Source organism: Pyxicephalus adspersus, chromosome 8 (assembly GCF_032062135.1).
Source record: "Pyxicephalus adspersus chromosome 8, UCB_Pads_2.0, whole genome shotgun sequence".
Classification (NCBI taxonomy): Eukaryota; Metazoa; Chordata; class Amphibia; order Anura; family Pyxicephalidae; genus Pyxicephalus; species Pyxicephalus adspersus.
The window spans coordinates 70,623,942-70,639,438 of NC_092865.1; the positions used below are offsets into that span (position 1 = coordinate 70,623,942).

Consider the following 15,497-nt stretch of genomic DNA (forward strand, 5'->3'; position numbering starts at 1 on the left):
ACAAATATAATCATAAGGAACCTAACAATCTGTCCTGCATCACCAGGTACTTCATTCTGGCATGTCAGGAAGCTCCTATCATTGGACTCATTATACCAAGAGAGCATATTTTACTTCAATCTTAACTAGGACATACAAAATCAGGAAAGCGGCCAGGACAGGCCTAGGATAGGAAGAAAGGAGAAGATGGTGGGTCTTCATCATAACATAGAAACAGAACCCCCCACTTATTTTTTTTAAGTGTTAAATATGTGCAAATGTGAGAATAGTCCCAAGGGGCCTAGATCACATTGATCTTGTTGAGGTTATCATAGTCGGTTGTTCCATTAGTTGTTTATCTTTTATTCTATTGAGCAAGGCAAGAAGTGTCAATAAGGGGGATGTTGGTTTCCAGTTTTTAGCAATAAAGCATCTTGCAGCTGTTGGGATGTTAGTGACTAGGTGCTTGCTGGGTTTAGAAAGTTCCTGAATGGGTAAGCCAAGTAGATCAGTCAAAAGATCTAAGAAAAAGGGAACCGCCAGCGCAGCTCCTTAAGAAGGACATTGCACACCAGTAAGATACTAAATGAGGACATGATAAAAAGATGTAACAGTTACCCACTTGCGAACTATAGTGGTAACTGGCTCAGTTTGTATCCGACATAAAACCCTTTTGAGATGGCCCACCCGAACAAATCCTCTCAAGGTAGGGGCAGGGAAAACCAGAACCTAAATGTTTTGTTGAATTACAAACTACGAGTGTAACGATGGACTATTAGGCCAAAATAAAAAATGAACTAGCATGCTAGAACCGAACCATGTGGGATCTACTGCTGTGTGTAATCTCAGGAATATAGTGGAGGAAGGTAGGTGGGGAGGCCATGGATGCCAGACACACCTGAGGAACTGTATGGTGTGACATATAATTGCATTTGTAGAGGGATTGGTAATTCGGAGTTTAAGAGCTTCCACAGTGGATTGTTCCAGGGTGGGGAGAAGGCAGTTAAGATATATGTGAATACGTGTATTAAAATGAGGGATATCTCTGTAAACTGCACAGTGGTATATAGATCATACCACCAAGTTATCAGAGTGCTAGCAGGATGGATTTGGATACCCGTTCTCTTGTTGCTCCAATAAGTAGTCTTCTATTTTGAGTAATAAAAGGAATTGTTTAGCTTTGTCTAGGTTTCATGAGTACATGTTTCAGCAAGAAGTTGTTTAAATGCCAGTGACATTTCCTAATATGGTTAGTTTCACAATCTGCTATCAACATACCAGGCGATATCTGTATGAGTGGCCCTCCGACATATGGGATAGTTAGCGGAAAAAAAAGTTATTCTGTTGTGCGTTCTATGCACAGTAGAATAGAAAGCGTATTGCTTGTCCGTAGGGTGATTTAGGTGCCATGCGTCCTGAAGGTTATATTTGTGGAACAGCTTTCGAAAGCTGGCTAAGACACGGAAAGCGGTGAGGGGGGATTATTGGGTCCGTCGGTAACCGATCTAAAGATGGTGTATCTAAGGAAAACTAAGGTAAGTTGAAATCTCTCATTATTAAAATGTAGGTGTGGGACAAGGAGGTTGCTTGGATGAGGACTTGTTCCAGGAAGGTAATTTGGAAAGGAATTAGGTGAAAGGAGCAGTCAGACAGATAGGAAGCAAATCAAGAGGGAACAGTGCCACTGATACCAGCAGAGGTCATAATTTGGATTAGAAGGGGGTGATCAACAGTGTCAAAAGCAGAAAAAAAGTTGCCTTGTGACTTAGCCCTGCGGAAGTTTTTGGCCACTTTAGTAAGGGATGTTTTCAGTGGAATGAGCAGCTCGAAAGCCAGACTGGAGAGGGTGAAGGAGAGAGTTGGTGTTCATATAGTCGGTGAGTATAGACAAGGTGCTCAATAAGTTTGGGACATATGGGAGAAGGAAGATAGGACGGTAGCTAGAAGCTAGGGGGGAGCTAGTGAGGTTTTCTTCGGAATAGGGAGAATAATGGCATATTTGCAAGTGGAGGTGTAGATGCCAGTGGAAAGGGAGAGGTTAAAAAGTTTGGTTAGTCTTGGTATTTGCAGCAGGACAATGCTCCATGCCACGGGAATCAAGGTCTGGATGGAGGATCACCAAACTAAGAGCCTGTCTTGGCCAGCCCAATCTCCAGATTTAAAACAGAATTAAAATCCTCTGCAATGACATCAAGAGGAAGATGATTGTGAAATGAAGTGATTATGTAAAAAAAGGCTTTAGTTCCTCACATTTTTATGCAATCTTTTTGTTCAACCCACTGAATTAAAGCTGAATCAACTGCATCTGAGTTGTTTCATTTAAAACTAATTGTGGTAATGTACAGAACCAAAATTAGAAAAAGAATTCCAAATATTTATGGACCTAACTGTATATAAATATATATATATATAGTATTAAAGATTCAATTTTCTTAACAGCCTGCATACAATGACCTTTACTATAAAACATTCTCATTGCCAATATGGATCAATCTGTACAAAGTGTTCCTGTGGATTTGTGTCATACAACAGTAAAATGTAAAAATTTGTTGTAATTAATATTAAAAATTATTAATATTCTTTTTCCTCCTTTCTTCTCCATAACCCCACACGTTTTTTTTTATCCTCATTGACCAAAGGAAAAAAACACAACTTGTCACTTGTAACATGTTTTGTCAATGTCATGTCTGCACATTTATAAGGCATCTACCTTCAATATTATGCCATTATTTAAGTAACCCATCCTTAACAGGCTTTGTGTAATGAAATCTAAATAAATGTTCACATTTACCTTAACTTAATTTTAAAATTAGTAGATATTTGACATTCTTTGCTTCAAAGATTTGGAATTTGTGCCACTTAAAACAGTTACTGAATTGTCCTTTCAACACCCAAGTTATTATTGTCAAAGTTTCCCCAATTTATCAGATTGTTAAACTGTAAGGAAGCTTTATTCTCCAGTGGATCTACACACTCTTACAAAGCTTTGCACAATTTAAAGGCCGAACATTTATTTAATGTACTATGCACTCCCTATTTTTATAAAAAGTATACTTTTCTTCTTTTTATATGTACTTATGTAGAAATCAATATAAGATTTGTTTATTATTGCATATATGACTATCACTTCAGCAAAGTTTTCATATGTATAGAAAGATCGATAAATAGTTCAAAATATATAATGCTCATGTAGGGAATAAAGCCCAATTGTTTCCTTTATAACAAACCAACCATTTATTTCTGTTACATAAACAAGGTATTAAAATTAAATAACAGTTACTATAGAAATTAAAGGGAATCTGTCACATATGAATCAGGTTTATTATATTGTACAGCAGTATTCCCAAGCTGTGATCCTGAAGGCTCGCATGCACGCTATGTTTTGGATTTAACCAGGTTGGGGTACATACAGCTGCATTCGGTGAGAGATGGGGTGGGGGCTTCCCAAACATTACCTGTTGTGTTTAGGACATTATGAGGACAAGGAAACTAAAAAGAAATGCATTTTATTACTATTGTGTGGAACTGCATTCAGTGCAAATTCAATGCAAATTCAATGCATGCGCAGTGTGAGCTTTGGCTGTCAGAGAAGCCCGGCAATCCCGGTTCCCTTGCAGGCACGGGTTTAATTCTTCTTTAAGAGCCTATTTACACTAATGCAGTTGCAGGTATTGCATGTTGCAGTGCCATCCATTTTTGACACACAAGCCTTGAAGCTCACCAAATTTATGCTAATGCACTAGTATTTAAAGCAGAGTAATACTTCTGAAACATATTGTAGACGATAATGTGTAATGAAGCGCTCAAAAATTGTAAAAAAAATGAAAGGGCTCTAAAGGGTCTATTTATTTTGCATTGAATCTGGAATTTACTGAAAAATTGTTTGATGGAGAATAAGTTACAGAAATGTAAACACATGGATCTGGAAGATTCTCCATCGGAGAGCCCTTAAAAGTTTTTTTTATACTATTTAAAAAGATTCAGTCTAAATATTACTGATTTGAGAAACCTAGTATTTGTCCTTAAATATTAATTGTATGCACTTCAAAAAGTTTTTAAGGATAACAAATGCTCTCTAAGTCTCAGTGTATTAGTCAGGGGTTTAGAGGGAATCTGAAATCTGATTAATGGACTACTAGACCTGGTTGCTGTCACCCTATTTCTCAGTGAGGGACATTTATTACAGTTCAACTAAATCCAAAATTAAGGAAATTCTAACATGAATCAGGTTGATAAGGGAAATGTAAGATTTAGGTTGCAGATAATCCAAGGAGTAGTTATGAAAAAACATAGCAGATCCAAAATAAGAGGGAAATCTTTTATAAGTAGGCCTGCTCAGCTACAATAACATTTCTAACATAAAGCAAATCATTACTGACTGCTTAAGTCTCCAAGTCTGTTAGAGAGATCTGGGTAGAAGCAGCATGGAGTCTGAGCACTAAACACTGCTTGTAGTCTGATCACTTGATGACAGATTCCATTTAAAAGTATTGATGTCAAAGTATTTGCACAGGATACATATAATGGTAATACATTCAATAGACTCATCTTTGGAGTAGAAGAATTTCAAACCATCTAATCCTGATACATGAGAAATAAAATACATAAGAAATAAAATACATCAGTTCCAAACCATTTTTTAAAACGCTAAGATATGAAGACATCTTTATTGGTTAAATTAGCTCAAATTTATTCAGTCAAAAAACCCTTTGCTGAAGTCAGATTTGCAAGCTTATAAATTAATACTGAAGCACGTCTGATAAATACAATACATAAAACTGTAAGTGGCATAGATGCAGCAAAATCTCAACAAACTTAAAATAATACTAACATGAAAACAAGTAAGCAAGTGCAATAGTCAGGCGTCTGCCTTAATAGCCAGTGCATAAAAACATAAGAAAAAATTAATGTTCAACAGATATAACAAGGGAAATGATTTTTTTTTTTTTTTTTTTAATAATTGATGTGATCTTGTAAAAACCTTTTCTAGTTAGGAATTCTTGGTTTTGTGAAAGTGATATTTAGATTGCTAATTAGAGTGGTTATGTGGGGACAACAATTTCTGTGATAATCTTCACAATGCCTTTGGTTATAATTTCTTTAGGAACCAAATATATTGTTTTTTGTACCTGTGTGCAGTTCCTATATATAATGGAAGCATTAAGCAAAACCATTATTTCACATGCTTCTGTGTATAGTTCATTGCACATGTACAGTACCTGTGGACCAAGATGTCCTGCAAAATGGACAGTGAGCGGTTTGGGACAAACCATAACATTATAACAATATATGTAAATGAACAAAAGCATAAGCACTCCTGGCATGAATGTAATGTACATACAGGTAAAATCCAATACTAGTCAATGTAATAGGTTCACTGCACAGGGGGCTGTAAGCAAACCTTCTTTTCACTCCCTGACAGACACAGACAAATATGTGATAAAATTGGGATTGAAGAAATAGGACTCTTAACCTTCCACCATTGCAGTCCTTTGAGCCTGGCAAATCAAGCACTTGGCCTTTTCACATGGAGTCTGGTAAGTGATTTTGGGAAGTCTGGCAGTGAATCAGAGCATAAGGGGATAACAGTGAAGTACTGAATGCTTTTATTGGTATTTCTTTAATGTGATCCTTATATTGAAAAAAATGCCTTTTTTTATTATTAGCAAATTATAGGTTACCTCTTAGAGAAAGGTATGACACTATATGTGTGACAATGTACATGTGGCCTATAAAAATGGAGCAGTGCACAATCTCTGAAAATAGTAATATCAATTGTGCACATTACCTATTAGTAGACACAATCAACAAAGAATACTGTCAATGTAAATAGAGAATATGTTAACACTTTAAATAGAGTGTTTAAAACTCACAATATAGGAAACAAAGTGTGCACCTGATAAAGTTCTCCTTATCAGTTTGCTATCCAGCTCACCTGCATCTTACAGAAATCTAGGAAAGAGAGTGTTCAAACACCAGTGAGTTAAGTAAGTAGTACATAATATACACGGAGAAAAGAGAAAAAATATCAGTAATTTTAGAAAAAATGATGTACCTGTTCTCAGTAAATTAGAGGGGAATTATCTCTTACCAGAACATAACTTCATTCATTCTGTATGGTTTGCCTAAATTAGTCAGAAAAGTAACAATCAACAAAAGCAAAAAAAAAAAAAGAATATGGAGAATGAAAACATAATACATTCACTCATACGTATTCTGTAGAAATCCTAGAAAGTAATAACACATTGCTCCATCAGCCATAAAATATGACTGAACTATAATCCCAAGCAAAGTATCATATCACATTTACATAGCTGCCTAAAGGGAAAGCAAATTGAGGTTTTTATTTTCAGTTCATTATCAGTGCTTCGATTCATGGCATCAAGTGCAAAAGGAACCCTTCATTATTTGTAGGTCAAATAGAATGTTAACTTTTTCATAATTTTACTTTTCCCTCCTAAAAAGCAGACAAACGATATCAAGTAGGAATAAATTTCTATTACTACGCTACTGACGCCACATCCTGTGTTTTAAACTAAACATTCTTTGAACTTCATCTAGCCTTCATTTCTTCAGAAATATACGTATATGTACCATTGCAGAAATTTGGAGGAAGTTATTGTACCATAATTGAGGTCCTCATTGACAGAAAATAGAAATAAAAGACTAGAAATTAAAGGGCACCAGATTCTCCTATGCCATAGAATAACATACAAACAGTGGAAATACAATAATAAAAAGTTAGAATTATCAACTGTTGCAGTTAAGTAGCGGTCACCGTTCTCCTTGCCCTTCAAGATTATGTTAGATTATCACTAGAATGTTCTTAGCTAAAACACGTATACTGTTTAAATTATGGCATGCAGGTATTAATGAAGTGATACATCCTGTATGTGCAGGTGCTTATGTATCTTCATACTGTGAATATAAAAAGGTAAAGAAACTGTACATTTTCTGTTTATCACAGAGAAGCTTAACATATCAAATAATTAATGAAGACTACTGTAGTCTCTTCTGGGCGTAGGTTGCAATAAAGCTGTTCAACAGCCTTTCTTGGGGTATTATATAGAAGTATTCCTGGGAATTCGGTTTAGGCAATGCAGCAGTGAGGCAGGTTGTTTGATAATACTGCATCCATTCATGCCGGCAGTGCAAAGCCCAAGCTGCTCAGCAATAGAACACTATTCTTGTAAAGCCCCTCAAAAGCTTTTCAGCCATTCATTAGCATCATTCTTGTTACATTTCTGCTTCTCCATGCACACGGAATCGGTAGACACAGGTATATTCAGGATGGCCCCAGTTGCTCTGTATTCTCAGTTCCACTAGCTCATAAGTGGGAATATTTTCACCCTTTTGTTTAGATAGAAAAAAAACAGAAATGATTTTGAAAATGTAAAGAATTTTAGACTGTTTGAAAAGCAAGAGTTTTTTTAAAAAGCGAATGCGAGCTCTTTAATTAAAGAAGGGCCACTAACGGCATGTGACTGACAGGGCTCTTCCCTAATCACAAATCTCATTCTGCTCCAATGAGGTCTTCCTGCTTATTTCTCACAAACCTTATTCTGTTTGCACTATTGTGCAGCATTTATAAAAGACATTGATAGAACTAGAAAAAAAAAGAAAGTTAAGGGAAATATCCATCCACTACGGTACATTGAGTTAGGTTCACAGCAAAACACTTGGTTTCCTATTTGACGCGTTTTGTCCCGCAGGGCTTCTTCAGGGGATTAGGATACTTGGTGTTTTGACCTCAGGAGTGGAAAAATGCGAGAGTAAATCTTTAGTGTACTTTAACCAAAGAGTAAAGCAAAGGAAATTTGATGATTGGAAATTTTGGACAGTTATTTGATTAAAATGATGATAATTGTTGATCAGCTAATAATTGATAGAAGTGACATCACCAGTATCCTGAATTATTTGATTGATTGCGTTTAGGAGTGGATGAATGATTCATCCATAATAAGATAATAATGAACCTAACTCAATGTACCATATAGGTACGATGTCATGACAAGACTAGCGCATCAACGTTAGCCTAGGGCTAAGTATAGATGGCTATTGTCCAATTTTTTTAGGATGTTTAAATAAAATTTAAATTTCTTTTTTAAAAAAACACACTCTTGCCCTACAAAAGCCTATTTTTTCTTTCTTTCTCTCTCACAAGACTCTCTCTACCAGAGTGCCAAAAATAAAACCCTGCAGGGCAGTCTGATCCCTCCTGGAGTGTCTTGTATCAGGTGCCACGTCGTCCTGACATCTGTCCCGGAGCTGGCGCTCCAGACGCTGCCATCTTCGTGTCTTCTTATTGCGGATCTCACTGAGCATGCGTGAGATCGGCATTTTTTTTTTTTTTTTTTATGAAAAGGCTTCAAGAAGCTCGGGCATGGGCAGAAGAAGCACCCAAGAGCTTCCCGGGATGCCTGATGTAGGTATTCCGGGAGGCTTTGTGCTCCCATTCTAGGTAATCGAAAATTAGGGGGCAGTACTGCACCCTTTGTTTTTTTTTTTTTTGTTTTTAAAAGGGTGTTGCACCTAAAAAAAACAGAATTTTTACCTTACATAAAAGAGGTTGTCTTACCTTTTATGTAAAGTGAAAATTCTGAGTTTAGGTACACTTTCAGGAATTACTGTATCTCTCAAAGGACCAGAAAGAAATTACATTAGTGGCTGAATACATACCAAACTACTTAGGAATAAATTATTGGAAGAGAATAATTTTTCTGTTACCTTTAGATGAAAGGTCTGAATAGGATCTCCATCTTGTTTGTAGGTGAAATTTCCAAGAAGAACACCTTCTTTCTGCGTTTCTTCATCTAAACCCTGTGGTGACAAAAGAAAAAAAAACATTTTGACATTTCTCTTAAAATTTAGAGGTAGGCAAAAGAGACACATTTTATCTCAAAGTATGTAGGAAAATTAAACACGCCTGTCATGCCTGTTTTTTAAACTTGCTTTTCTTTCATAATAACTAATTTAAAAAAAAAGTAAATGATTTAGAGGCTATGTGAAAGATTTACTGCAAAATATTTTTTTATTAAGTTATAGATTTTTATAGAGATATATAGGTTTACCTCAAAAGAGGGACAACTGAGGAGGAAATAGGACTAGAGGGACTTAGATCTGAAGAAGAGAGACGTCCCTACCAAATCAGGGACAGTTTGGAGGTATTTTTATAGGTTTTTTTATTAGAGGAGTGTTTAGTTAGATGGTAGGATATTTACCCTAAATACACAAAATCTTGTGGGGAAGAATACATCCTTGACAAGGAATCCAAGATTTCAAACACACCGGACTTCTACATATCTCAAACATAAATAAAAAAATAAAGACTTACATATACTATGAAATCCTTTGGAGCACTTGAAATTGTTGACTTTGGTGACAAAGAACGAGGGATGTGGTCTAGAGTGACAGCCGTTGGTCGAATACGACTAGAAAGACGAACTACAGCATATCCTTGGGATCCCCTGAAAGCCCAACAGTTACCTGGGTTTGAATCTGGCTGGAAAATGAAAGCAGAAGTCTTATTCATGTGGCTTGCTGGTACAAACTCATCAAACAACCCAACTGCAAATAACTCTTTATTCAATAATTTTCCTACTGCTCAGATTAGTCAGATTTAGGCGGTTAGATGAAATAAAAATGTTTGTAAAAAACACAAAATCTAAGTTTTTAAGGTATATATATGAAAATCCAAAACCTTGGGGACAGTTTAGACATTGACGAACAATAAACTTGAAACTCGTAGGTTAACAGAGGGTATCAATTCCTAGTACCGGCATGCTTATTTTCATTAAACAGTACCAATAGTGTGATCATATACACAGAGGTGTGTGACCTGTGTCCCTCATTGGTCTCTAAGAAAAGATATTTTCTGATACACTCCTAAATAATATCATCTGTTTATAGTCCATTAAAGGCGACAGGAATTTGATGGCTTTGGGACATCTAAAAGAAGTCTAACAGAGGGATGAGGGTCAAAAGACTAACAAGCCCTAGAGGGGATTGGAGACTGCAACTCAAATAGCTGTCTGAACGACCTTGTCTGAACTGGCATCACAAGAGGCCTAAACATCTATAACTTAAAAAACAAAAACGTGAACCAAAGACAGGGTGCTGGATGCAAGCTTGATGTCAGGAGACCTAAGAGACACTAGTAAGTCTGGTGGGCCTTCACAGAGAAAGGCTAAATCCTTGAGAGGCTTGAAAAATTGATCTGTCGGATTGACTTAGAGCTGGTGGGGTATATTGCGAAATCCAAACAGTAAAACAGCCTCACAGCCCGAACCACATCCAATAGAGGCATATATCCTCCATAGAAATGGTTCCAGGGAGTTCAGACACTCTTTGCAGACATAATGGCTACAAACACCACTTTTCAAAATAAAACAAGATAAAAATGGGTTTAAACTGACCAGTGAAGCAATGCGAAACTCCCCCCCACAAAGTGCTATAGTGGAATAAGGAGACTTAAGGCGTAATACTAAATAAGGGGAGGAATCTAACCATTAAAAGACAAATTTTGCTCTAGACCAATCTGCAGAAAGGGGAGGATTTGTCCTGCTGCAGAACTCCTAGGATAGAATCCCTGAGACTTATACTAAGTGAAGAAAGAAGTTGTCCAGTAGATTTTGTGGAAAGTAGGTTTACTAGCTTTAAGCATTGTAGGAATTACAGACTTCGTGGCATCCCTGTCCCTCAAAACCTTAAGCTTTAGGAGCCATGGTAACAGAGATGGTAAGATGGTCCTTTAGACAGAATAAAATGGCTATCTAGGAGAGACCATGTAACCTGACGGGGTCAGAGAACCACTTCCTCCTGGGCCAGCCCAGTCTGATCATGCAAAGTAGACAAGGAGAAAGCCTCAGAAGCAAAATAAATGCACAGATGAGAGAGTAGTGATCCCACCGAGTTTCCACCGAGTATTTACTAATTCCTCTAAGGGATCTCAAGGTTGTTGAACATGAATGCTAGTCCACACCTGGTGTCCCCACTTATGACACATGTGCTGAAGCTTCACCAGGTGTAGGAACCATTCCCCTGAATCTACACGCTATCAGCTGAGAAAAAATTGCCTGACAATTGTCTACACCTGGGATGTATATGGCTGACAGGACAGGATCTGCTCTACTTCTCTTGCCACAGATAGACTTTTCCTTTTTGATAAACAATGAACACCACAGCTGTGGAATAATCTGACTAGATATAAATTGAAGAGACCTTTCACAAAGAGATGTCCAGCACTGTAAGGACAAGTAAATCAACCAAACCTCCAAGATGTCAATTGGGAATTAGGAATCCTCCAATGACTCCTATTGTCTCCAGCACTGACAGAATGCCTAAGATTTATCTACAGTCTTTTAGTATTGAATCCATTTTGAAGCATGCAAAAATATAGGAAGAAGGGACTTCCCTATTTCCAGAGCTGAATTCCCAAGCTACCAATACAGGTAGAACCAGGACTGCCTTGATCCACAACATCAGAATGCTTTTACAGTGAAGCCGAGCAAATGGGACTGCCTTGATGGTTGGTAGCATTAGGACTTTAATGCAAAAAGAGTTTGATTTTTTGAGACTTCTGGATTGGAAAAATCCAATCTCTCAATCAGAGTTTGGAAAATAATTTATGAATAAAGAAAATCCCTTGCCTGAGCTATTACAAGAGCTGGTGTCTCCAGAATAAAAAAATTAAATTTTACATTCCACCAGAACCCCTAACTTTTGGACAGGGTGAATGAAGGTGCCCTATGGTCCAGGATGGATTGGCTGACCCCTTTTTTGGGTTTCAAAGTGAGAGTGAACAGAGTGAACGGTTGGCATACAAACCTTGAAAGCATTCCTGCATGTAATGGGGCACTACTCCTAGTTCTAAACAACCAAATATGAGCAAATGAGGAGGAGTCCTGAAACAAAACTCCAGTTTATAGGCTTGAGGGACAAATTCATTGATTTCAAGACAAATGCCTTTTAAGTTTAGCAAACAATAGCCCAACGCGGAAAGTAGGGCAAACCTATGCTCATGCTATAGATGGCTTGTCCGAGGCTTGTCAGAGTGTCTCTCAAATGACAACAAAAAAATATTTTCTTCTGTATTGTAACATTTAGGCTCCTGAAGTGCACTCCTTAAGACTGTCTCTGGCATTGACAGCTTATTGCCACTCCTGAGTGCCTAACGTTTGACAGTCAGAACCTAGAACCCTAAAGCCGCATACACACCTGCAATTATTGTCGTTGGAAAGCATCTTTCACAATCCTTTCCAAGCCTAAAATATGCATGAATGAGTGTTGTACATACAGCACAGTTCTTCTCTATGCAGAGGGGAGAGGGAGAATGACAGAGCGGCACCCTGCTGCGCGCTTTCCCCGCTTCCCTTGCATTATGATTGTTTGTCGTTTATCGTCAATAGATCCGCCAGGACGGTCGTTCGGACCATGGACGACGGGTGCTGTACACACGCCCTGAGCCGATTATCTGGCGAGAACCATTGGACGTGTGTACGTAGCTTAGGTCTTTTCCCCAAAGTTGCGGTAATTTGTGGTAAAATGCATGCAATGTGTGTTATTGCAAAACATGAAACTGACTGCAGTACTATGCTGTACCATTCATTCAAGGTGAAGGTGCTTAGATCAAGATGCACAGTATGGCAACATAGGTATAGTAAAACTTTAGATTTAACCAATGTATATGCTTTTAATATTGTGTAAATTAGAATAAAATGTTGTATAATTAATTATTAGTTTTTAGTAATTTACCTGAAGAATGGCTCTTGGAGACTGTGATTGGTACCATAGTGGAACCCCAAACAAACTGAGCAGGGCAGTTTTGGTTTCATAGGTCTCAGAGCACCTGGTGTTTAGAACACTGGCTCCTACAAAAAAGAAGTCATAGCAGAAAAATAAATCAGTAAAACATGTTTCAGCTTTTAAGGGTTCATCTTTATAAATAGGCTTGGCCAGTGAGGACAAACAAACCTGATGATTCCAGAGCATAATCCACCATCCCAATTCGGTCCTCACTATATCTCTGCAATGCACGATTCACTATTTCATACACCTCCTGCAATTAAGATAATGCTGCTGGTAAATTAGGGGTACATGGTAGGAGACGTACCTTCAATTAAAAAAGGAGACTGAAGTAAACTCAGCAAGCTACCGGCATTCTTTTGTGTAGACTGTTAGTTTTGATCTTCTGTGCAATAATCTGCAGATTGTTGTTGTGACTTATATTTTATTTTTAAATCATTAAAACAGTGTGGTCTGTAATTTATTAACAAATAAGGTAAGCCTTTTTCCCTGACAATGAGGTAACATTCAATACAATGTGTGCTAAAATTGTTTTTGCAAAACATGAAACTGGCTGTCATACATTGCTGTGCCATTAATTAAAGGCGAACATGCAATAACATTTTGTGGGGTGTACTGGCAGCCTATTCTGAAGCCAATTTTTTGTTTAGTGTAGAAAATTTTTGAAAAAGAAGGAAATATTTTGGACTGGGACTCTTTAGGTGCTTATATAAAAACACCAATACTAATACTAAATACTAATAACTAATACTAAATACTAATTTTGTTAAAATTTGTCAAACCAATCAGGTTGGATCTATAAGAATATTTAGCCCTAGCAAATGAACCGCTGTTCTGATTTCACATCTTTTTAAATTTGGTGGGATTTTTTCCCCACAATCTACATCAAATAATTACCAAGTCACAAAGAAATCTACTTATCCATTACATTATGTCCTTCTGATGAAACCTTTATGGTGAAACGCGTCAAGGATAGTAGAATGGAAACTTTAATAAAGTAAATAATTGTTATATGATATTTATTTACTTTAGCAAGAAAACATGAAAATCCTTGTAATGTTTTGCATGATGTTTTTTTAAAAAAGATATTTTTGTACTACTATAATAAAATGACATAGATATATTCTATTTTAAACAAAATTAGTATATTATTTTTGTATAAACACCTAAAAAGTCCCAGTCCAAATATTTCCTCCTTTTTAAAACATATTTCAAACAATCAGGGATGTGGTGCCTTAGTTACCCTGATGTCTCCCAAACACAAGTGTAGAAAATGGTTCAAACCACTGTCATAGTATCTTAAGAAGTTTTGCCTCTGGTAGTTTGAACTCATTCTTTCTGCAGCAGATTATCTGATGTGCCATAAAATTGTGGCAGTTCATAGGATACTCCCAATACATTTATAGTATTTAGTGTACAAGTGGAGGTGGCCCATGTGCATGCTGAATATTATAGGAAAGGCCAATCTCTTCCTCCCTGTTAACAGAAGACCAGGGAATGGGCACTTTAATTCCTAACCACGTGGAAGTACTGGCTACTTCATCCTCAGAACAAAACAAATGGCTTAACTTTTCTAACAATCTGCAAAGAGTGCAATCATCATCTACAGGGCAAACTTCAGTAACCTTGTTTAGATAAAGTATCTGACAACATTTGAACACATAAAACATTGTTCCTAAAGGCAGTGTCACCTTGATTCAGCAGAAAGAGAAAGAAGTAAGTTGTTAAAGTGAGATCTTTCCTACCTCCCGGGATACTCCGGAGAGTCCGCTTGCCTGTAGCTCCTTGTCTATGGTTATGTGAGCCTGAGATACCTGTAGTTTCTTGTCTGCAGCCACAGCATCAAATATTTTTTTTTCCAATTCCACTAAAGATTTTTGCAGCTCACTTCGGCGGAGAAAGATATCTGATAGTGGACCAGGACCACTGTTTTCTGACTCCATGGTACTCAAGAGCCAGGATGGGAAGAGAGTTTGTACCTGATGAAACAAACATAAAGAAGACACATGAAGTGCATACGAAAGCTACAAAATTATTTTTCGTAGGTTTTGGTTTACATCTGTGTACCAGTGGGAAAATTTCACTTACTGACCATCTCTAGAACAGGTGTCCTTGTTTCTTCTCACTTTCTTTCTCAATGACAGTGTACACCATAACACAGTCACCATACCTCTAATAGATACTCAGACAGCAATGAAAAACCTGACAGAGGGTCTAACCATTCCCCATTCTATACAAAACAAAATATTCGGTCTACAAAAACACTTTTGAGCTACTCTGTATTAATAACGATTATGAACAATCAATTGATGCATGCATTGATTAAGTAAAATATCACTACTTTAATTAATTAGACTTGTTAACACAAAAAAAATAATTTTGGTTGCATTCTATTATTACTTCTTTCTTAATTTTTGTTTTAAACTTAAAAAAGCTGAATCATTGATGGCAAATCCCAAACATTTTGGCTTCATTGCTCTAATTCAGGGGTGTCAAATTTTTTGGTCCCCAAAGGAATCCTAAATATGAATTGTTGCTGGCCTGCTGCTGCATTGAAATAGCACCGCTACTACAATTCCCAGCATCACTCGCGTCCATAGACAAGCGGGCTCTCTGCCTATGCGTGGCCCGGCATTTGACTATTTTATAGACCCAGGGAATTGTAGTAGAGGTGCTGTTTCAGTTTCAAGTTTGGCCAGCGACTTTGTCAAAGT

At 37.1% G+C, this 15,497-nt stretch overlaps 1 protein-coding gene across 2 annotated transcripts in view; it reads right to left on the reverse strand.

Annotated features, from left to right (window-relative positions):
- Positions 1-4,614: 4,614 nt before the first annotated feature.
- The window catches only part of SUN2 (Sad1 and UNC84 domain containing 2), a 40,372-nt gene continuing 29,489 nt past the window's right edge, over positions 4,615-15,497 (reverse strand). For both annotated transcript variants that reach the window (XM_072421099.1, XM_072421098.1), the window contains exons 14-19: positions 14,529-14,762; positions 12,952-13,036; positions 12,733-12,848; positions 9,314-9,481; positions 8,707-8,799; positions 4,615-7,329 (exon numbers count right to left, since the gene is read on the reverse strand). In XM_072421099.1, coding sequence (XP_072277200.1) covers positions 7,216-7,329; positions 8,707-8,799; positions 9,314-9,481; positions 12,733-12,848; positions 12,952-13,036; positions 14,529-14,762 — 810 coding nt within the window. In that variant the 3' untranslated portion in view covers positions 4,615-7,215. The remainder of the gene's footprint in view (positions 7,330-8,706; positions 8,800-9,313; positions 9,482-12,732; positions 12,849-12,951; positions 13,037-14,528; positions 14,763-15,497) is intronic.